The sequence below is a fragment of the Lethenteron reissneri genome, chromosome 10 (assembly GCF_015708825.2).
Source record: "Lethenteron reissneri isolate LAM-NWPU_2019-01 chromosome 10, ASM1570882v1, whole genome shotgun sequence".
In the NCBI taxonomy this organism is placed as follows: Eukaryota; Metazoa; Chordata; class Hyperoartia; order Petromyzontiformes; family Petromyzontidae; genus Lethenteron; species Lethenteron reissneri.
In genome coordinates, this window is record NC_083788.1 from 8,471,046 (window position 1) to 8,494,526 (window position 23,481).

Consider the following 23,481-nt stretch of genomic DNA (forward strand, 5'->3'; position numbering starts at 1 on the left):
ACAATACAAACATTATTAAGTCTAGGCCAGCGTCCCCGTTGCACATTTCGGAATTGAGAGCAAGGATTTGGGCATTGCGGGTGGCCAGTTCGCCGCCTGCGAGGAGAGCTTCGCGGACTCGAATCCATCGGCCGCCCCGATAAATACTGCGGGTGTATAAACCTTAAAAAGTTACGAACGCGCCGCCTGCTACGACAGCGGACGCTCAGGAGCCCGTGACGTCGTTCGCAAGACCGGGACGTTGTGTGCCGGTGCCTTGGTCAAATTAAGAGAAAATAAAGTACCCGCAAATTCCTTTCAATATGAATACCAATCATCGCTTCCCCCTACTGCAAAAAGTCGTGAGACTGAGGCTTTCCTGGGAAAAAAAGCGTACGACGAATACCTCTGCTTCGATTGGTTTTTGCTTCCAGCTGGCGGGCATTTCATTGTTGCGATGGGTTTTCTCATCATTTGGTGTTGGATTCAAATAAATTTTGCACAATGGTAGAAAAGAACACTCGAGATGTATTGTAAAGGCTTCAGTGATGAAGTTGGATACTTGTTTTTGCAATGTTCACGTAAATTAGCAGCACTGTAACCAACATTTCGCAACAAACAAAAAACCCGCCCCCAAACGTGAAATATCTTCCAAGACAACGTTAATGAACAAATCAAGCTGAAAAAAGAAACTGAGCACAGAGAGATGCAAGCTTGAAACTACACCGACAGAGGCAACACACATGCACGTTAATGACATCAAACTGTGGGCTTGGGCAGGACACGTCGCGAAAAGCGATGACGGATTACGATCAAGAAGAATAACGGAGTGGCAGCCAAGGAATGAAACAAACCCAAGACGATGTCCACCCAGTCGGACGACTAAATCAGTGAATGTGCTGGGGTGGAATGTTAATTAACCATCGCAGGATTGTGAGGTGGCGGCGGCTAGGGAAGGCCTTCATCCAGCAGCGGGATTAACCATGGCTGTTGACGATTAAACTTGCTAGTTGCGGACAATTATTTTCACGGGGCTAAGTGAACCACCACATGCTCCAAGTGATGCACATTCCAGACTATGACCTGTACAGCGACTCGAGCGCTGTGGAGCGCGACATCGCCCACGGCGTATCCGGCGAGTCACCACTTCTACTGCACCTTCAGAGTTTGTTTAAAAAAAAACAGGAATTGCATTTAATGGGCACTTCAAAGCAACGGCAACTCAAAGCGCCTTGCATAACATCCCATCTCAAGCACTGGAAGAGAACCCCCAGTGGTAGCCGTCCCTGTGTAGCATGCGGCGATTCAAGTGGAAGAGCGCTTGAAAGGTCAGAGATGAGTAAGCGAATGTGGATGTTGGGGAATCTCGAAGGGAAAGGAGGAATTAATTTAACTGTATGGAGCGATGAAATAACCTCGTGTGCTGGTGCTTAGTGAATTATTATTACGACGCAATATCGTGAGAAATGGCAGCAACCAGGGGGGGGGGGCCTTCATTCATCATTTGACTGACCATGGCTGACGATTACAATATTTGAACAATTAAAAAAAAACACATTTGTACACGATTTACGACGCGTTTATCTTCTCCTGCGAGTCTTTTGCTTTCTGAATCCTGTTCTCGGTCTACCTGGTTTGTTGAACTGGTTTTTGAAGTCAATGAGACAGTCTGGGGATTGGGAAATAGATCTGAAAGACTTGATGGGCGAGTTGCTGATGACAATGCCGTCCAGAATGTCGTCCGAACCTCCTGCACCCTCCCTCTCACTCAATAAACTTGTGCTGCTGTTGCTATTAGACTCTGGGATGAATGTTTTATGGGAGGCACGAGTGCTCCCTTCCCTGTCAAAAAGAGAAACATCTTAAGACTCAAGCAGATTGCCAACAAATCAACACCGTCGCAGCACTGTAGTCATTTAATGACGACAATAAAAGCCAATGATTCTCAGTGGCTTGCCTCTGCAAGAGGGCAGAACCAGGTAAGTGCATCACAGGTGTTGTAAGCCTAATGCTGTGGAGCTACGAGGTGACCAGGGGATGGCAGTACAACAATGCACTCAGTCCACATGCAGACTGATATGTATGTACGTTGAACTTATTTCGCACCGTCCGTAGCCAACCGTGCTAATCGGAGGTGCAGGGGAAGTACAACAACCGAAACACAAAAAGCAGTTCTAAAGAAATTAAGTTTTCAAATTAGGTTTAAAAGTGCATTGCTCAAGTGGCTTCCTAAGCTTGATTTGAAGCTTTCGTGACTGCAGGAATCCATACTCTTTGGTTCTTTCGGTAAAGTCACGTAGGTAGAAAATGAAATAAATCACGACGTTTTGGGCGCAACACAAGCGTCCATCATCAGGTGTGAAAGCCTGATTTTATACCTATGTGACTTTACCGAAAGAACCAAAGAGAATGGCTTCCTGATATCGGAAGAACGTTCCAGACACGTAGGCTAATCGGACCAATATCCATAACACAGTTTTTTGGGTTAGATCGCGTAAATATAAATGTGCACACAACGATAGGAGGTACAAGAACAATGGGCATGCATAATGTGAATTCATAATGTGAAGGGCACACGAGTGACGTCATCACATCTACCCCTCTATTTAAGGAACGAAACAGGATTTCTCTACAAATCTGGCTGTCCGCCTGATGATGCTAGTCGTGATTACTGGTGAAACGCCGTACTCAGATTGTAAATGTTGTGGATTTGCTTAACAACACACTACCGGTTAGTGCTGTACTGGTAACAAATTGGCACGTTCTGTTTACGTGACAAACCTTACTAATTGCTTATGTCGGGTGGTGGCGGGTTTAACGACACATTTATATTTACGCAATCTAACACACAAAAAAACAATATTATAAACGTTCTAGACGGCCGCAAAAGCACATCTGAAAGTGCGTGGTGCAGTGACCGTCTTTGTTCGATGGCGAGCCAAAAGTTGCTGCAAGCGTGAAAACCACTATTTATTGGGTCTCTCTGTGGATTGCATCTTTTTACGTCTAGAGCTTTGAGTGTTATATTCTTGTAAGCATGGGTTTCCCCAGGTACCCAAGTTCGCCTACAAAGGTCAAACACTCATTGGTATCAGCCAAACATGCCACCACAGGACCCTCCAGAAAAATAATAGAGATTCAGCGAGGCTTTCCAGAGTGAACAATCGCAATATATAATGTAACGTTATCTTTCTTCTAGACGGAATGAATTCTACGCAGCGTGTTACAAGTTCAACTTGTTATTAATTCACCTGGAGCATGAAGGCACCTCCATTTTAGAGTTGCTTGGGACGTAATTTTCTGTGAAACGCACACGTTAAACACATGTTCATTATACTGTATACTGACTGCAACAATATAAATTGTGAATGTACTCCACTGGCTACTGGAAATGATGTGTACTATGAGTTACAGCTACAAATTTTATGCGCAATTTCAGGCCCAACTTTTCCGGTTTTATTTATTTTTTAAAGTTAATAAATGATAATACCTCAATGTAATGATTTTAAATATTAATCACCGATTTTTACATTTTAACATCATGTTCCAAAAGTAAAACAATAATTTGAACATGATCATATTTTAGATTAAACTTAAGTAAATGTGACTTTGCGTGACAACGCCTTTGGCAGGAAACGCGAGGACAAAGTCACAGGAAGTGATGTCACCCTCTCAAAAAGATGATAAAAATATAAAATAATCTTAACATAAAGTTGTGTCTCGCAGTTTATTTTATTTAACCAGGTGAGAATTCTAGAGACCAGCTTAATCTAATTTGCAAGAGTAACCTCGGTCAATGTAAATAAAACACATTGAAACTAAAATAAATCAGTACAAAACTGTATCACATGAGAAATGGAAAATAAAAACATGAAACAGATAAGGTAATTATAGCACCTATATATAAACTTTCAGATTAGAGACTTGCCCTAATTGAAAACTGGTCAAATTGACCAAAGTTTTACTAAATACAGAGCAAAAAATCCAATCTGCATATATACAAAATAATTTTACGATGGCAGCTGTCAGCAATATGGAAATATATTTTGCTGTGACAGCTACTATACTGCTAATTAAATACTTCCAAAGGCAAAGCACTGGCGCAATCATTGCGTGTGCTCAAGTTTTCTGCACTTGTTCATGTGAAAATGGCCAACAGCATTCAAATTGAAAACCTCCAATACCTGCATCGTCCACATCGTCCACATCGTCAGAGATGCAGCATTCAGATGCGTGCTGCTCAATGTCAGAAGCCAAGAACTCCACCAAACACAAGGGGCAGGGCACCATCCGCTCAAGCCTTTCCTTCTGTGAGGCGGTAAAAAACACACACACACGCAGTTTTTTTCTAACCCTTTCCAAACCATGTTGAAAGCATTCATGCTCCATACATAATGGGGGCGGGGGGGGGGGGGGGTTATAACTCTATCACTCTCATAAAGATGATCCATTATGAACCTTGAAAATAAAGTTGTTGCAATGTAGGACTTGCCCGATTGAAATACCATAGACTCGATTATTCGCGCTGACGGAGAGGACGGCCACGGAAAATTCAAAATCTCGGACGATCCAAAAATACCCATTTTCTGCGGATGTCTATGCTAAAAAACCACTCATATTAGGTATAAATTATGTGAAAGTTAAGACAATTTAGTTTGTTAATGAACAAAACAACATTTCTCGGAAAGAATGTATTGATCAATGCGCGTGCTCAGTGATAACACTTTCCTGTTCCCACACAGAAGACTCCAGCCACAAAGTGGATAACAAAGCCACGCCAATCAAAATCAATCACTCCACCCACTCTTGTAAAGATATGCAACTACTGTACTGTAGAGGCGATCATGTGGATTTCGGATTAACCGGAGCACAGATTTGCTCAGTTTAAGTACGTGACAAGAATAACAATGGATAACTGTTTTTAGTTTATTAATTTGGGCTTCAGGGAAAATCCATGAGTTATTAATTTATGTCACAATCTTTGGTGCGCGATTAATCCCCAAATCTGATAAACTGCGCGCGGACAGCCGAATTGATCAAAGGGCTGCCGAAAACGAGCATATACAAAACTCGAGCTAAAAACATGACTGTATTTGTAAATATGCAAATGGGGTTTGGCAACAGCGACAGATCGGCTTTTTCGTTTTCACTTGCAATGTTGCTGCATACACAGTATTCGCTCACTCTCCAAGAGGCGGGAAACAACTCAAAGAGGCGTGAGGAACCAGACAAGTGGGAAAAAGCCCCCCACCCCTAAGCTCTGCGGTCCTCGATATATTAAGGTGTTTTTCCTAACTTGCTTTTATCTCATACTGCCTTAGTCGACACTCATGTGATGCGAATTAGAAATGTCCAAAATATGCGGCGCACGTGGTCGTTGTTTGAAAAGCAACAAAATGGTGATGGTGGTGCAAGCAAAAATGGGAGTACCTTTATGTTTATTTTCTTTAGCCTGTGCTTCTGTAAAGACAAAACTTGTTTTCTCTCACTCTTATCAGACGACTGCAGAGACAGCTCAGATATTTCTTCATAGTTCTCCATTACCTCTTCCTCTTCACATTCCGTGACTTTCAGTTTCGCTTTGTTTGTGACGATTTTTCCATCGTTTGCCAACGGAGACGTGGTCAGTTTTCTTTCAATATCACGAACCTTTACAACGTTCTTCGAGTCTCCCGATTGATTTTTGTACTCTTTGCACTCTCTAATTGCCATTTTTCTTGTGCAATCATATTTATTTGTCTGCTTATCATCATCATTATTATCATCATCATCAAGAATCAAATCAAATTCATACTGATTAAATTTAGAGCTCATGACTTTAGAATTCTTAGTTCTGTGTGTTACATTGACTTTTTGACCAATTTGTTCCATTATTTTTCCATCGCTTTCTTTCCCGACACGTGTTGGAGTTGGTATTTTTCCATCCATGGCGCTAAAGCTGGCCAAGGTTAGATTACGGGGATGTACACTTCCCCTTGACAGCATCATTTCATTCTTGCTACAGTTATCGCTTCGTGTGTTTCTTGATAGATATGGACTGCCTGTAGAAAAAGCACTGCTGTCCCTGCGTGCTGTCCGTCTTCTCTCACTTGCTGTACAATTGTTTTCAAGAAATACAACCTCGTCGGCTCTTTGTTGAGGGGTGCCAGATACACGTTTAAGCGTTGGAAATGATATAAAATCATCATCATCGCATTTTTTACCATACTCCATTTCCCCAAGCTTAGGAGTGTCTGAATATTTATCATCCTTATGCAAGTGCAATCCCTTACGTCTTTGCAATTTACATTTCGGTAGGGGGTTCCCCTTTTCATCAGGGGGCGACATCGTTGAGGCACGTAAAGAATTCGTATTTTTTTCACACACTTTCTCAACAGACGATTCAGAATCTTCATTTTCCTCCTCATCCTCGCTCAAGCCCTCATCCTCATTTACGTTGTTGCTTTCCTCATTTTCTTCCCACCTCTCACGAGATGTGCTCTGCCCTCCCTGCACGCCAACACCCTGCTTCTCCTCACCCGCCACTCCGCTCTCTTCGCCCGCGGCAAATGGCTGGCCCTTCTCGTCGTCCGCTCGCGCTTCGGGTCGTCCACGCCACCGCCGGTCCTTCGCGGGCTCTGGCAACACCTCGCACATGTTCGCTTTCCGCAGCAGCCGCCGCTGCTGTTGCTTCACCACGGCCGCGTAGGTCTGCAGCTGACAGAGGATGACGCTCGTGTATTCGTCCGGGTTTAAACCGGCGGGGCAAAATGGCACTCCCCAGTAGTAGTTTACCACGTCGTCCCGACTCAGTGTCTGCCCAATGGAGCCACAGGGGAGTGCACCCTCGGTCGTTTTTGCACCGCCTGAAATCAGGGGATTGTTGCACTCCACCTGGCTTGGACCGTTTTCCTCAGTGCCGATGTCTTGTTGCAAGTCATTCGCGTTTAAAACGATGGGACAATTATTGATGCTTCTTTTGCAGGGTTCCTCGTCGAAATCAACGTCGCCATCCCCGTCTTTGTTTTGCGTTGTAAATTCAATGGGGTGCTCTTCTCCCAATGTAGATAACACCTTGGCCTTCTTATTAATTACCGATGAGGACTGTGTATGTTTTCGCTTCACTGAAATATGCGTATGTGGTTTACGCACACAATCACTTTTAATGGAATCTTCATCATCAGCCCCGTGTGAATCGGAGGATGGCTGAGACGCATCTGTGTTTAGTTTTGAATCATACGATCCTCCGATGTCAGTTGCCGTGACAGTGTCAGAAGTAGGTGACTTGTGCTGCCTGGTTGTATACATCTGGGCTCTGCCTATGGTGGACCGAGGCGAAACAGATCCAAGAATACACGGAGGCGACCCATCGCTCGAAGACACCTCAGGCGTCTCCAAATCCTGCAACCGTTCACAAGCGCACAATCAGCAATCGTCGCAGACCACATCACGGTGTCTGTAGGGAAGTAGCAATGGTAGTTTCTTGCTGACAAGTCTGTGTTGCGTTTGAGGGACTTCTCTTTAGACAAGTGAGTTATCCGAAGGTATTCATGCTACCACCCATTTAAAATATTCTCCCAAAGGATATAAGAAGACCCGCCTGAAAATGTCTTCAGACTCATTAACTAATGACTATTAATCCAAGTGCCCTCTTCCGGCTTCGGCCGCGAATTAGCCATTAGTTCTCTCAAGCTTTGACGACTGTGGACATATTTAGGAGTTGAAGTGAGGAATCCCCACATGGCGTCCTCCACCCTTATGTGTTCACTGACCCGGGTGAGATTCTTCATCTCATTTCCTGAAGATACCACAGCAGTGCTTGGCAAAAGAGTAATAATGTTCAACACACAGCCCAACCCAGAATATGACACTTTGGATTATCAAACAACTGCAAAAACCTATTTGCTAAAATAACAGCCATATTCTCTGGGTATGAATTTTTTTCCCTTTATATTAAAGCAAAATTTGGAGGGGTAGGGGTGTCTTATAATCCAATAAAGGTGTGTGAAGAAATTTGTATCCGTTTAATGAAAACATGCACAAGTTTTGGATGCGTTTGCATCTTATAATCCAGAGAATACGGTACGAAGTTGGCCTACATTTACCAGTGAGGATGGCAATGGACGATGATTACTTGGCTCTGGTTTTCATTCACTGGCACGCAAACATTATTGGGCTATTACAATAAGCGAAACTGGCCTAGCGGTAGCATATTTTCCGTTTCTCGGAGAAGTTCACGGTTCAAATCCCACAGCCGCTCTGATTAATACTGCAGGTGTATTAACTGTAAATTATACGTGCCTTTTGCTTCACAGTGAGTGGATGTTACAGACCTGTAATGCCATGTACAAGCAGAGGTCATTGTGTGTCCTGGTCCAAATGTGAAAAACTTACCGGAAATTAATTAATTTAAATATAAGAAGCAATAATCGCTCCCGACTGCGAACATTTGGTGGGACCCTCCTGGAAGAGATTCTGAAGGTTTTCCTGGTTAAATAAGTACTATAATAATGTGTAACTTGAGTAAGCAATCCTTGGGAATCCTTTGCAATACCCTGGATTTCTCTTGAGTCTGCTGTTTCTCCTTCTCCTCACAACTCATCTTCATTGCAAGCATCACTTGCTCATCTTCACTCATGTCTGAAACAATCGCATCACAAAAACGAGATGCATAAAAACACAAAGTCGGCACGTGGGTAATGTTAGAGGTGGGGAGTGGGCATGCGTGCAGTGTTAAGCACCCTGTGCTCTGAATCCGGCAACCTGAATTTGATTTGAAGCATTTAACTGCTATACATTTCCACGTGATAAGCCACTTCGTTGAGCTATCATTTGTGATAGCCAGGTCGCTTCTGAAATAGAGCTAAATAGCTCAGTGGGCCTTACCTGGTAAAATAGAAAATAGTTTAGCTTTATTTGCATGCCGCAGCTAACATCAGTGAGTGGCGAGTGATATCTTAAGTGGTGCTGATAATGCCCCCCTCACCCACCCACAGCTGTCCCCCCCCAGTCACTACCAAAATGTACTGACCAGAGTGAAGTATGGACTAACAAACCCGCCTGACCAATTATATGGCGTGGGGGAGGCCTTCATCCAGCGTGGATTGACAAAAGGCCGCACAACATGAATGTGGTACATCTACAGTTAAGTTGACTTTATACTGGTAGGAACGAAGTGGACCAGACCACCAATAGATTAATGTGTCCGTCCGTCCGTCCGTCCGTCCGTGGGAGGGGTGGTGTTGAGGGTGGTGTTGGAAATGAAAGACTACGAGTCTTTAAATCTCACAGTGTTTCTTGTCAAAACAAACACTTTTAATTAACGTTACACTAGAATACAGTAATTTTTTCTTTAACTCCTCTATACCTGGTCGATATCTCTGTACCGGTACTAAGTATTATTCCTACCAGCCCACCCCGCAGGGTCCTGTTTTAGTTTAAGCAGGCGAGAATTCACGAGACCGCAAAATGTCTCATTTGCAAGGGGGACCAAATTATCCGGGAGACTGAAATGAGGACAAAAGTGACAATACAATATAATCCAGCAGGGAAAATAAAACGTCCTGTCACCCAAGTCGGCTTGGTCAAATTACTTTAGTGTTTAACACGTGTTTTTTGGCATACCAGTCACACATTTAAAGAAGTCTCTCTGCTGGGCTCTTTCTTCACGTGTGCCCCTCGTTTGTGCAGTGCGAGCGCCAGGACGATTCACCGCCTCTCGCTTCGTTGGGGTGGGAGGAAACCAAAAAAACCCAACACAACTGTTAATCAAGTGTCACGTGCTCTTAATAAAATATTTTTAACATGGTATTTATCATTTATGCAGATGAATAAATTGCCTAGAATGTGTCCGATCGCGTCGGACCCGGGAAGATGAAAAGGGTTGAGCCTGGGTAGTGCTTGGATGAGTGACCGCCATGCATAAAAGGTGATAGCGTCTTGCAGCGCTACGTTCTGGGTAGCAGAGGGCTGTGTACCAAAATACATTTCTAATCTTGAAAGCAAAGGGATCTAAAAGAAGAACTTTATAATCAGCGCATAATTACTATGACATCTCTCATAGATGTATCCTCGCTCAAGACTCTCTCCACTGAATCCTGTGTATCATCCATAAACGAGACATTATGGAATTGGAGTGAGGAATGATAATTCTGTGTACAAATGGTAAAATTTTAAATGTGCAACTGTGAAATGTCTTGCTCACTCCACTGGAAGGAGCTCCTGAAAGCCCCATAAGAGGATGTTTAGCCTACTCTTCCATGCAAATCACGTGTCTTGGAAAATGTGGGAGTACCCACACTTTACCCCACCACATATGACTTACCAATCGACTGTGGTGTGCTCCGTTAAAACGGTGGGAGGACAAAGGCGGGCCGGGGCAGAGGTGAGGTTAAAGAAACTTGCTCTTTGTTTTAACTGCCGCATCCGGAGATTGAATCGAACCACGACCCTCTGGATATCCAGTCCAGTGTGCTGACCATTACACCACAGCAGCAGCATCCCAGTACATATCTTCTCCAGAACGTTGAACGCCGCAGTTTGCAACGCACCTGTTTTCCATTGAGTCTTCCACTGGGTCCGCTATCTTCATCATCCACAGAGCTTTGACTCGAATCGATGATCTCCACGGTTGTTATCTTTGACATGGTGAGATTCACGCCCCTGCACACGTACGAAACGTAATTTTATCCACGCGTGTGAATGACAGGAATGTGCTGTCACAAGAGAAAATAATTAAACAATATATTTGGTGATGCTGCTGCGTTGGCAGTGGTGCACAAGCACAAATAACAAAATAACTAAAAACTAAGATATTTTTTTATTTAACCAGGTAAGGCCCACTTAGCTATATAGCTCTTTTCAAAAATGACCTGGCCACAAATGCTTAAGCTCAAAAAAGCAGCTCATCATTTGGAAATGTATAGCACAGGGAAAGAGAACATGAAAACTCCAAATAAACAGCAGGCGTCAGGGTCGGGATCGAACCCAATATGTTATATACCAAAGCAAGGTAGTTAACGTTTTGCCATTTGTCATAACACTGCCGAAAAAAGAAAAATAATACAATCGGCAAACTTTTAAGGAACTCTTTATTTAATGTTTTCCTTGAAAGGCTCCTGTTGTTATTCACACGTGTTGTGTTTGTACGTGTTCTTGTGCCGAACGCAGCTGTAGTATCACCCGAGAATGTTGAACTTGAATGAATTTTCTCCATTCGTGTTTACCAAACATCAGACGCACGCGGTGCGGAAATGGCTATTTATTTCGCACAGTATTTGAACGGAGCCGGTGCGGTGGTTTGGCCCTTAACAGACTGTTGGGGCAAACGTTGTTAGCGAGCACCTATAAAAGGCCGGCACGGCACACGTGTGGGTGGCCAACGCCACACCCGGCCGCCTTTGTCTCCCTAAGTGGTTAAGCTTACCACACACCGCACTAGGAACTCATTTGAGGCCCAGAGCCTGGTACCACTGAAATTGGCCGTGAGTGGGAATCGAATTCAGTGTGGCCACAGCAGCACTAACCGCTACACCACCGCTCCCCGCAAATAAAATTCAACGTCAGTTTAACACGTATACTTTCCCGACGAATATTATCCATAAGAGGTTTTTTTTGGGTTAGATCGCGTAAACATAAATGTATCGTTAAACCCGCCACAGCCAATTTTTAAGGTTTGTCACGTAAACAGAACATCCCAATTCGTTACCGTGCTGTACCAGTAATTGGCTTACTAATTGGCTGCGTCGGGTGGTGGCGGGCTTAACGACACATTTATATTTACGTGATGATCTAACACATTATGGATAACCTTCAACGTCACGCCCGACACACGGTTGTAGCGTCATTGTCCAGCAGTGGATCGACAACAGAGCCGCACAATTTATGACATTTACCCAAGAATGTCAGTGTGTAACGCACGTGGCGTCACTCCGCGTCGACCAGCCCCCCTCATTAATAATCATTAGCAAGTGACATCACTCCACATCGAAAAGCCCCCCTCATTAATAATCATGAGCAAGTGACGTCCTCCACAAATGGACACCCCTCCATTCTTATTACCTACTATAATGAGCCAAGAATGTCTGTGTGCCACGCTCATGACGTCACTCCACGTCGACCAGCCCCCATCATTAATAATCATGAACAGGTGACGTCACTCCACGTCGACCAGCCCCCCTAATTAATAATCATGAACAGGTGACGTCCTCCACAAATGGACACCCCCCAGTGATTAATATGAATTAGCGGGTGACGTCTTCCACATGGGGGCTCCCTCTCCTCGGCGTCAACTCTCAACCCTCACTACACAGTACACAGGCAGAACCCTCACGTCACGTGCTCTACGTAACACTGTTTGAGACATCGAAGTAAAAAATTAACCCGTAAAAACAAAGTTTTTCACTATAAATCCTTTATATGCGTGGCGGCTAGAGTCCTCTCGTCCTCTGGCTTGAGATGGCTGCCACCTATGGGTCAGATGATTGCATGGCAGCATTAAGCAATTGGTAATTAAATATTTTTTAAAAAATCCTAAAAAGTGTAAAATTTTGCACATTTGTTTTCACGAAAATTAATTGTCACGCACAACGAGCGTGTGTGCAAAATGTCAGCTCGATTGGATCACGGGAAGTAGGTTAAAAAACGACCGAAATATTTGCACGGTCGTAAGCAAGCAAGCGAACTTAATATAAAGGATTTGAAAAGGACGTCATGATGAACAAGGAGAGATTATAACCTTTAAATTAAATAAGTCCGTGTCACCGCGCCCTTACAAACTGCACACGCATTGATGCAGTGAATATATATCACGTCGCGTTCTGCTTTCTGCTTGCAAGTTTCACATTTGCTGCAATACACCCGTCCTTGAAAGGGCAAAAGGCGAGTTATTGTATAACCTACGTTGTGACACAGCGGTCAAGTTGAACGCTTGTACATAAAGTGTATAGTGACGCAAACAGTCACACGTTCGGTTCAATGATGTTGCAAGGCAAGGTGGGACGCTGGTAACTAGTCGCGTAAAACGTTACAAGTCGCGTTAGATGTCGAAACAGTCGCGTTAGACGTTGTAAATAGTCACATTAGACGATGTTAATAGCCACGTTAGACGTCGTAAGTCACATTAGATGTAACAGTGACGTTAGACGATGTAAATCGCCACGTTAGGCGATGTTATAGCCACATTAGACGATGTAAATAGACACATTATACGATGTTATAACGCGCCGGGACTTACGCCGCAATGTACGCACTTCCCGCCACTTGCTGCGTGACGTCACGTCCGGCTCGGGCCCCCCGCCCTTTCCGGCTCGTGCTCCCCGCCACTTGCTGCATGACGTCACGTCCGGCTCGGGCCCCCCGCCCTTTCCGGCTCGTGCTCCCCGCTACTTGCTGCATGACGTCACGTCCGGCTCGGGCCCCCCGCCTTTTCCGGCTCCGGCTCCCCGCTACTTGCTGCATGACGTCACGTCCGGCTCGGGCCCCCCGACCTTTCCGGCTCGTGCTCCCCGCCACTTGCTGCATGACGTCACGTCCGGCTCGGGCTCCCCGCCTCTTCCGGCGAGGCCTCGTCACGCCGTGACGGTTCCCCACGGGAGTCACTTGGCCAGAATCAACCTTAACCACAGCGGTGTTAGTGTAACCATCACCACGCCCCCTTCTCCGTCACCACGCCCCCTTCTCCGTAACCACGCCCCCTCTCCCGTGACCACGCCCCCTTCTCCGTAACCACGCCCTCTTCTATGTAACCACGCCCCCTTCTCCGTAACCACGCCCCCCCTCCACCGCCCCCTTCTCCGTCACCACTCCCTCTTCTCCGTAACCACGCCCCCTTCATCCGTCACCACGCCCTCTTCTCCGTAACCACGCCCCCTTCTCCGTAACCACGCCCCCTTCCTCCGTCTCCACGCCCCCTTCCTCCGTCACCACGCCCCCTTCTCCGTAACCACGCCCCCTTCTCCGTAACCACGCCCCCTTCTCCGTAACCACGCCCCCTTCCTCCGTCACCACGCCCCCTTCTCCGTCACCACGCCCCCTTCTCCGTCACCACGCCCCCCCCCTCCACCGCCCCCTAGCAACCGCGTCCCCTCAACGAGGCCCGCTCGGCCTTCACCACCAGCACCAGCACCCCTCACGCAGCTCTGAAACATTCTCATCTCTCCACACTTTCACCACCTAACCGGGACGCGCTTCTATTGTTGATGTTGTTGTTGTTCGTTGGTGTTTAAACGACCGCAGATTTCGTCTCTTCTCGAGACTTCATTGGGCTCCGCTGCGGCCTTCACGCGGCCGGCAACTGCGGCTTCTCGCCATGGTAAGAGGCCCTCTTCCACTTGGGCCGTGGGGTGGTGTCTGGGGCTTGTGATTTGTTTTATTTCTACCTACGTGACTTTTATACTCTTAGGTTTTTTCGGTAAAGTCACGTAGGAATATATAAACAAATAAAAGAAATAATAAAAATAACACTGGTCAACAAAAAATGTTTTTTTTTCTGGACTGGACTTTTGCAGCTGTTTTAGACTAATTTCAGGGTGCTGATTCCAAATCTGATCTCAGATTTGCTCTATCACATCTCATTTTTATGCTATCGGCATACCCCCATTTTCATTGATTTTACCCAACAACTTGATTGCAAGTTGTTGCGAGTCAGTGACTGCTATAGTGTTAAAATATGGTGCTGTATTTTTAGGATAGTGTGTTTATAATATCATTTTATGTAGATATCCACATTTATTTAATATTTTTATTCTGCAGTTTTTATTGAAAATGCAATATTTGATATCTCAAAAATCTGATGTGATAGACAAAAACTGATGCCAGATTTGGAATCAGCACCCCAAAATTACCTTCAAACCATTGGAATACCTTATGCCAGAAAAAGTGTGTTGACCAGTGATAATAGAAATCAAATAATATTAGTATTTCTATTATTTTTCATATTTATTTTTCAAATAAAATAATATTATTTCTATTTTTATTATTATTTCTTTTTCCTTATTTATTTCTACCTACATGACTTTACCGACAGAAACAAAGAGCGTGGTAAATTTTGATGTAAAGCTTTCGTGAAATCCACAGCAAGACATTTTTCTTGCTGTGGATTTCACACCTGATGATGATTGCTTGTGTTGCAGTCGAAACGTCGTGAGAATTTTATTGTTTTATATTTTTATTATTTTATTATTCTCGTTTTTCGTAGATGCTGTCACGGGCAAAGCCGGCTGTGGGAGCAGGGGCACAGCCGACAGTGGAGAAAAAGAAAAAGGGCAAAATAATTCCTAAACTGGAAGACCTGTTAAGCAACAGGGATTACACAGGAGCCATCACATATCTCGAGGTAATACATCTCCTTTGCTGTGTTGCAAGAGGCTCTTAATATGCTTTAGTCGTCCTCCGCTCATTATCAGATTCCTCTCTTCTCCTCTGCTGCCCCAGCAATATTGAAATTCCAGTGATCCGTGATGTATAATCCCAGCCCCTTTTCATTTCCAGGATCAAAAACGTAATCTCTCTTGTCTACACCTGTCTCCAATGTACAAAGTTCTGGTTGTTTAGTTGTCATGTTTGTAAAATGTCCTGCTTTTATTCTACGCAACCCCTGTCCATCCCTTCTATGTATATATGTTGAACTCCTTTCGCACCGTACGAAGCCAGCTGTGCTAATCGGAGGTGCACTTGCTACCGTATCGGCCATTTAGGCCGGGATACGATTTGAAAGGAGCTTCCGTTCTCAATTGGCCTTGCCTGAAACCAACCGACTGATTCTTCTGTCTGACTACATGATACGCATGTTACACTGTTGTTACACAGTGCCTTTGAGATTAAATTATATATAAATCCAAATTGTACATTGTAGTTAGTGTTTATAACGCTGGGTGTTTTTATTTTGCTCAGTTTCAGCGTCATGCAGGGGAAGGGAATGAAGAGACAGATCTTTGGATGGCATACTGTGCTTTCCACCTTGGAGATTACAAACGTGCCATGGAGGTAAAGTACATTTCACGCTGATAGATTGAGGGGTTTTATTTTACCAGGTGAACACCCACTGAGACTTCTGCCACGCCTTTTAAAATGGCACATTCGACCTACGCCAGAGTGGGGTCCTCTGGTTTCAGGTGGTTTTCCGCTGGCTGTTTGCTGGGCCGAGCTAAAACTAAACCACCAAAACTCTGGCCCGATTTGGGGCCAAGTGGGGCCAGTGTGACGATGGCGTCATCACGCGGGATGTCAGCGGCACGGTTGAGGTTTTGCAGTGGAAATAAGTATAACCCGTAAAAACAAAGTTTTTCACTATAAATCCTTTATATGCATGGCAGCGAACTTAATATAAAGGATTTAAAAATATATTCACCTGTGGAGGACGCGGGGATCGATCCCGCGACCTTTGGCATGGGAAGCGAGGGCGCTACCAACTGCGCTACTCCGCCACGGCCTGTGGAGGGGTTACGCTCTGGGCTCTTATACTGTGACGTTCAACCAAAGCCAAGAATGAGTTCTATTTGAATATATGTAAAATAAAAAAATTTTGCCTAAAAAGTGTAAAATTTTGGGATTTTTTTTCACGAACATTAATTGTCTGGCACAACGAGTCTGTGTGGAAAATGTCAGCTCGATTGGATCACGGGAAGTGGGTTAAAAAACGACCGAAAGATTTGCACGGTCGTAAGCAAGCAAGCAAGCACGCAAGCACGCAAGCAAGCGAACTTAATATAAAGGATTTAAAAAAACCTGGCATCGCCAGAGCTGAGTCAGGTTGGCTGAGCGCAGCCCCGACACACACGGCTCGGTTGTACAATGGAAAAGAGGTGCAAGTCTCTTTTCTAGGTGAGATTTTTACCAACAAAGTGGCAATCAGTACAGTTATGAATGAAGGCCTAACCACACCGTGTCAGTCTCGGGGGGTTGTTTGAACATACACAACCACATTGGTCAGGCCAGGTTGGCAAAGGGGTGGCCTTCAGCCAACAGTGGATTGATCATGGCTGATGATGACCGGACTGTGTCTACAGGAATATGAGGCGATGACGAAGCGAGATGGCTGTAACCCTGACGTGTGGGTTAATCTGGCTTGTGTCTACTTCTTCCTGGGCATGTACAGCGAGGCAGATGTGGCAGCGCTAAAAGGTACGATTGCTGTCGATTGTGAAGCGAAACAAACATTGGAGCACACATGCAACTGCTGCCTATTAAAACCACTGAACAGCAGCACCAGTGCCAATTCATAAACGTATAACCAATCGCTGGTGAATGGTTAAATAACCTCGGTGTCAATTTATAACAATTGTTGGTGTTTCAAAAACCAGTTGTTTATCTCTGCAAAATCCCATATGAAATAAGATTGTTAAAGTAAATCTCATTGCATGCATTGATGATGATTATTTTGTGTGGCCAATGAATAATAGATTAGAAAGTCCGTTCCAATTTATTTAGCCATTTGCTTCACAAGTTGGTAAATTGTAGAAAACATATTTGGGGTCGTGCGAAGGTCTCTGCTCAATGGTTTGGTGTTTCTAGCTGCAGTCGCGCACACGTTATATTGTCTTTCATCTTCCACTTGTGGAATGAAGAATCTGCATTTACTGTGGGTTTTGCACATCCAGTTAAGCGCTGCCCATTGTTTTATGCTTTGCATGTGAAAAATACACGTGCGATTATGTTTCTTTAACCCATTGTAAAGTACGTACATTACAGGCATGTATTTTTCTTTTCAGCACCAAAAAGCCGCCTGCAGAACAGACTCCTGTTTCACCTGTCCCACAAGGTGAGTTCCAAGTTGGCAAAGCGGCGCACCTCTAATTTGTGTGACGCAGCTGGCATTGATCACATTTGAATACGTACAAAAATATACCGCCTCTCTTTATGCGCTTTGGCCATGCGATTATGGACACTTGTTCTGTACACTAACGTGGAAAACTTGTTGATCTTTTGTGAAACCAGTTCAGTGATGAAAAGCGTCTGATGGGCTACCACCAAAACCTACAGGACATTGTTGAAGATCAACTGAGCCTCGCCTCAATTCACTACATGCGCTCCCACTACCAGGAAGCCATCGATATCTACAAAAGGATACTCCTAGATAACCGGTACATGTTTAAGCGGTTGTAATACTTCCTTGCCTCCGTCCTGATTGAATGGTGTAGGTCAGGGGTCGGCAACCAAAATAACAAGAAGAGCCATTTCTTTCCAATTCGGTACAAAATTCAGTATTTCAAGAGCCGCAATGCATCTGAGTACATACTGTACATACGTACATATCGTCAAGAAGCAGCCCGTAAAGAGCCGCATGCGGCTCCGGAGCCGTAGGTTGCCGACCCCTGGTGTAGGTGCTTGGCATGTGTTCCCAATTCTTTTTTTATTAATCTGAAATCTCTGCAAATTGGGCCGTGATAAATTTTTGGATGATCTCAAAGTATGAAGTCGCATGCAATTATGTCAATGAAATTGCCTCATTTATGTGCCTCTCCCACCAAAAGTGGTGTCACGTGGAATTTTATTTGAAAACATGTAGTAGACACGTGACATGTTTACTTACTGTAAATGATCCTAAAATCCGAAAGAAAGAATCTTAAGTTATCCTTAAGAATCGGTATATCCAACATCTGACACTTTTCTAAATCCTCAGCTTATCCCTAAACAGCAAGTACTGTTTGATAATGATCAGTAGGGGTGAAACAATGTGCCCCTTTTGCGATTTAGTGAATGTTGCAATTCAGGTTCGTGGGTCAGTTCAATAATAATTAATAAAACAAATTTCATTGTGGTCAATGTAGCACCCTCTGTTGGCTGGAGCAGTCACGTGAACACCATTTACAATAAAAAAACACAAGAAATTATAAACATTGATTCGTACACACGACTCAATTCGTACATCGTGACCTTAAGAATATAGGTACATCGATGGATCATTACACCCTTGATAATGACGACATAGCCAGTGACTTTGTTACAAGTCACGCACTTGTGACGAGCCTTACACACTGCGGTTTGTTTGTTTCCGCCATCAGGGATTACCTGGCGCTGAACGTGTACGTCGCATTGTGCTACTACAAGCTGGACTATTACGATGTGTCGCAAGAGGTCCTGGCTGTGTACCTGCAGCACTTTACGGATAGTGCCACCGCTATAAACCTGAAAGCCTGCAACCACTTTCGGCTCTACAATGGGAAAGCTGCCGAGGTCAGTAAAAGCCAGAACACACAGTTGTCACGAAATCAATGAATTGCAACGAGACAGAATATCAACTTGCATGCAGAAGCCAATCGCAAACCGGTCAATACAGGACGGGCCAAATCTGGCCGCCCCCCTTGTGTCACCTCGAGACTGTGGGACCCCATTACAATTACACTGCCTGCAAACTTCATAGCTACGCTACTGAGGACGGTGCAAGGTTGTTACGCGTCGTGTAAAATAATGCCGACTTTGTAACATTCTTGTGTGTGCATACATCTTCCATTTGTCTTTAAAGATGGAACTGAAGAACCTGCAGGAAATGGCTTCTCCTTCCTTTGAGTTCGCCAAAGAACTGGTCAAGCACAACTTGGTGAGTGTCATTCGTTCCAAAAAATTCACAATCTAAAGCGTCAGTTTCCGAAGTGTAATTACGTTTACCACCGGCGGTGCGTGAGCAGTCTGCAAGTGACGCACCAAAGTCAGTGCTTATGCATGTATGTTTTACATGCACAATGCATCAATTGGTATGTCGGTGTATATACATGAATCTGTTAATGTGTAGCCTTATATGTATTGTATGTTATGCACCCATTTGTATTCAGGCAGGCAGGATGTACACATCTGTTTCTGCTAAATTTACATGTATAATACAATTTATGTTGAAGATATTGTAAGAGATATTGTAACCATTGGCTTTATGAACGCTACATTTGCTTCATGTCATTCAATACAATTACCATAAAGGTTTTTTTTACTTTACAGGTGGTAAATCATATTTATATATATTTTGACTGGTGGTATACGAGTGAACTATATTTTGAGAACTGCCAATGTAAAAGGACAATAATTGCTTCATCACCCTCGGTTGATCGTTGTTTGCACGTCCCAACGCAGGTGGTTTTCAGAGCTGGAGATGGCGCCTTGCAGGTGCTTCCCCAACTCATCGACGTAATTCCAGAAGCCAGACTCAATTTGGTTATCTACTACCTGCGACAAGGTGTGCACACTCGCTGACAGTCGTAGCTGTTGGCTCAGGGACTCGCGGCATGTACCTGCGAACGGCATCTCAAATTCTGCTCCAATTATAACCTCACGCATGCGACTCCAGGAGATGAAAAATGCGCGGCGTGTTCATTCGATAGATACCGTGCCCCCCCCCCCCCCACAGATGTCTCATGGCACCTCTTACTTTATACTCAACCAGGTGATTGACTCCCGTGAAAGTGATGGCTACATATGGTGGGAGACGTGTAGATACTGTGAAATAACATTTAGTTTGATCATTGTTTTTTTTTACCCTTTTATCTGGCAAGAAAACTGACACCTTTTTTTACAAGGAATGCATTCCGACCTGCAGTTATTGTGGTCAATGCAAACATGACTCCTTGTAAAAAAAGGTGTCAGTTTTGTTGCTAGATAAAAGGGTAAAAAAAAACTATTTTCATATTTTTCTACTGGCAAAGGAGGTTCCAATGGTGTAAACATTTAGTTTTTTCACGAGAATTTCCCCCATATGTGAGTAGGGTATTTATAAATGCATCACCCTGCCTAATACACTTACACGGTACTGTGTTGAGGAATTGTTGTTTGTGGTTACTTTTCAGATGACGTGCAGGAGGCTTACAACCTCATAAAGGATCTGGAGCCGACGACTCCACAGGTGAGACCCAAATGTATCAGCATCATCGAGGCAAATGCAGTCCTTCTGAGCAAAATATCGATCATTAAAATATTACTTATTATATAAAGTTATGCACTGGTATCAAAGCTGATAGGTTTTTCAGTTGTTCTACGGAATTGTATTTTTTTTTATCAAACAACACTTCACAGGACTGAGGAACTATCGTGAATAATAATAATACAATATTGCTGTGATATTGCAATTGTGTTTGTTGTTTTGGGAATTCAGGAGTACATACTGAAGGGAGTCGTGAATGCAGCTCTTGGCCAGGATCAAGGATCTGTGAGTAAAAGGAACCTCGCCTTTTGGACCCTTTTTTGCCACTATCAAGATGATGAAAACAGAATAGGCTCTTTGCTTTTAGGTATTCTTTGCTCTCACACTGGTGAGACAATGCCACGAAGGAGGCGGCGGCCTCTGGTGTAGGCCAGTCAGTAAGGACATACCCTATCAAAGCATGCTTGTGTGCATGTTTTACTGCAAGTATGTGTGGTTAATGCAGATTCGATGCCTTGTAAGAGGCATCTATTTGGTGTGTGAACATCTTAACACCTCCTGTATTCTTGCCGGAAAGGGTGGAATCTCACATATCGCGGTGTGAGCGTGGCTAATGCACATTCTCATTTACCCGCCGCACCTCTGATTAGCATCGTTGGCAACGTACACTCAACAACAGTGGGCACACCTCTCGAATGTGGTCGTGGGTCGTATTGCGTGTGGTTCGGCATATTGTTTGACGTTTTGGTGCACGTGCTTGGAGCGTCTTCATGAACTATCCTGAAGAAGCCTCCAGCATGTGGAGTCAAATGTCAGACATGATGCCGATCTACACGCGGTACGATCCCACAAAACATCTGAGAGCTACACAGCGTCACCACGAAAACCTGCGCAGACACAGTGGTTACGTTACGGGCACTGGCGTAGCTATCAAATGTGAAGGCAGCATCTGCACCAGTGTGTCCACAGGCCATAGGGAGCCCAGCCACTGGGCTATGAGGTGAAGGAAAATGGGATAGGGGCCCCGTTTAATTCCTCGCACCAGGGCCCATGCAAACGCTGCCATTTCCCTGGCTATAAATTCTCAGCCCCAGCATAACTTGGAGGTTTTTACCTGTTATTTGAAAGTTGAATCGATCATACGAATAACAATTATGTTTCTTGTATAATTGTTTACCAGACTTGGCCTTAACTGTATTTCTAAGTCTATTTGGGGTTAAAAAATGCATCCTTTTATAATTGACCTTGGAGAGAGAGAAAGTGTGCAAGATCATCAAGATTTTAAAATAAAAATTTATAAGTAAATGCATGCGTTGCAGGTAGAGCACGTGAAGATCGCTCAGCAATACTTCCAGCTTGTAGGAGGCTCGGCAAGTGAATGCGGTAAGTTTAAGGTCTTTTACATATATTTTGTATATCATATCGTTGCTTTGAATTACGCTAGATTGTTTTTTAACAAGTAAACGAGAATACATTTCAGCAGAAGAGGCATATCCTTATGTGTATAATAGTAATGCGTGTGTTAGAGCATTCTCTACAAACATAGCCCAATTGAACTGTACATTAGCTGCCCCTCCCATCTCTAAACCTTTATAAACAGCTTGCCCTCAGAGGCTAACCTCCCTGTTCCAGATGACAACCGCTTGTGTTGCGATCGAAACGTCGTGATATTTTTATAATTTTTTTATTCACTTTATTTTTATTATTTCATTGTTATTTTTTTTTTCAATCTACGTGACTTTACCGAAAGAACCATAGAATATTAATTCCTGCAGTCACGAAAGTTTTAAGTCAAAATCTGATTAGGTATATTCAGACCGTGTGAGTAATACATTTCCTTTATTACATATTGGTTGTGAAAGCCTCTGTGTTAAATGCATCGTTTAATATCGCTTAAGCGTACAATACAGGCACCCGATGGCGTGTGTAAGATCTGGGATTTTGTCAATGTGTATATATCTTGTATTGAATGAGGCGGCTCATTAACCCCCCTGCAGCTGCTGTAGGCGGCAACGGTCACTGCAGCGATAAACACGGACTCGAATCCCCAGTCAAAGCACGATCGCGAATCTCGACGACGCACACCCTGGCGCGTGTGATTGCATCTCGCGTTGTGTGTGTGCGCACATGCGTTGCAGACACCATTCCCGGCCGGCAGTGCATGGCCTCCTGTTTCTTCCTCCTAAAGCAGTTTGAGGACGTCCTCATCTATCTGAATTCGATCAAGGTAACGCGTGTTTTCCGTAACCGCAATTTGTCACACGCATTACCACCAGCCTATGAGTCGATGACCTGGAATGTCATGCGCCCGATCTTGTCAGATTTCGGAAGCTAAGTGGGCTTGAGCCTGGTTATTCGTGCTTACACACCATTGACAATGCAGTGCCACAGAATAATGAGTTGAATTTTGGACAGTGCTGGGATGGGCGATCCCAATGCATAACACAGGTGGTATAGGCTGCGTTATCAGCAGAAGGCCGTGCCGTAACATCCATTGTTGTACCGTACTACACTCAGTCGTTCGCTCCCCGTTTTCACAAAACTACCCTGGCCAGTAGGGTGACGTATGGCCAATAACCTCCACAGCCCGCATTACATGGGGGGTGGAGGGCCTCATCCAGCAGTGGATTACCAGTCCCTCAATGCTTATTTTCAAATTGGGGTCCTGAGTGTTTTGC

General features: G+C 44.3%; 2 protein-coding genes across 5 annotated transcripts in view; one reads left to right on the top strand and one right to left on the bottom strand.

The window, feature by feature from the left end:
• Positions 1-13,479, bottom strand: LOC133340941 (uncharacterized). Of its 3 annotated transcripts, none has more exons than XM_061549460.1 (8): positions 13,193-13,479; positions 10,509-10,620; positions 9,583-9,679; positions 8,513-8,598; positions 5,410-7,359; positions 4,164-4,287; positions 3,231-3,279; positions 1-1,821 (listed from the first exon to the last, which is right to left on the bottom strand). In XM_061549460.1, the coding sequence occupies exons 1-8, from the start codon at positions 13,477-13,479 to the stop codon at positions 1,560-1,562; spliced, it is 2,967 nt and encodes a 988-aa protein (XP_061405444.1). In that variant the 3' UTR covers positions 1-1,559. The 3 variants fall into 3 exon arrangements, with proteins under 3 accessions (XP_061405444.1, XP_061405445.1, XP_061405446.1); XM_061549461.1 differs by lacking the exon at positions 13,193-13,479 and adding an exon at positions 12,859-13,184; XM_061549462.1 differs by lacking the exon at positions 5,410-7,359.
• IFT56 (intraflagellar transport 56) overlaps positions 13,464-23,481 on the top strand; it is a 15,296-nt gene continuing 5,278 nt past the window's right edge. Inside the window, exons 1-14 of one of the 2 annotated variants that reach the window (XM_061549464.1) lie at positions 13,464-13,587; positions 14,194-14,269; positions 15,155-15,292; positions 15,850-15,942; positions 16,965-17,079; positions 17,667-17,716; positions 17,893-18,038; positions 18,960-19,131; positions 19,421-19,495; positions 20,020-20,122; positions 20,730-20,785; positions 21,035-21,088; positions 22,123-22,186; positions 22,942-23,030. In XM_061549464.1, coding sequence (XP_061405448.1) covers positions 14,267-14,269; positions 15,155-15,292; positions 15,850-15,942; positions 16,965-17,079; positions 17,667-17,716; positions 17,893-18,038; positions 18,960-19,131; positions 19,421-19,495; positions 20,020-20,122; positions 20,730-20,785; positions 21,035-21,088; positions 22,123-22,186; positions 22,942-23,030 — 1,158 coding nt within the window. In that variant the 5' untranslated portion in view covers positions 13,464-13,587; positions 14,194-14,266. Of the gene's footprint in view, positions 13,588-14,018; positions 14,270-15,154; positions 15,293-15,849; positions 15,943-16,964; positions 17,080-17,666; positions 17,717-17,892; positions 18,039-18,959; positions 19,132-19,420; positions 19,496-20,019; positions 20,123-20,729; positions 20,786-21,034; positions 21,089-22,122; positions 22,187-22,941; positions 23,031-23,481 lie in introns of those variants that run through there. The other variant, XM_061549463.1, reaches the window with a different exon arrangement.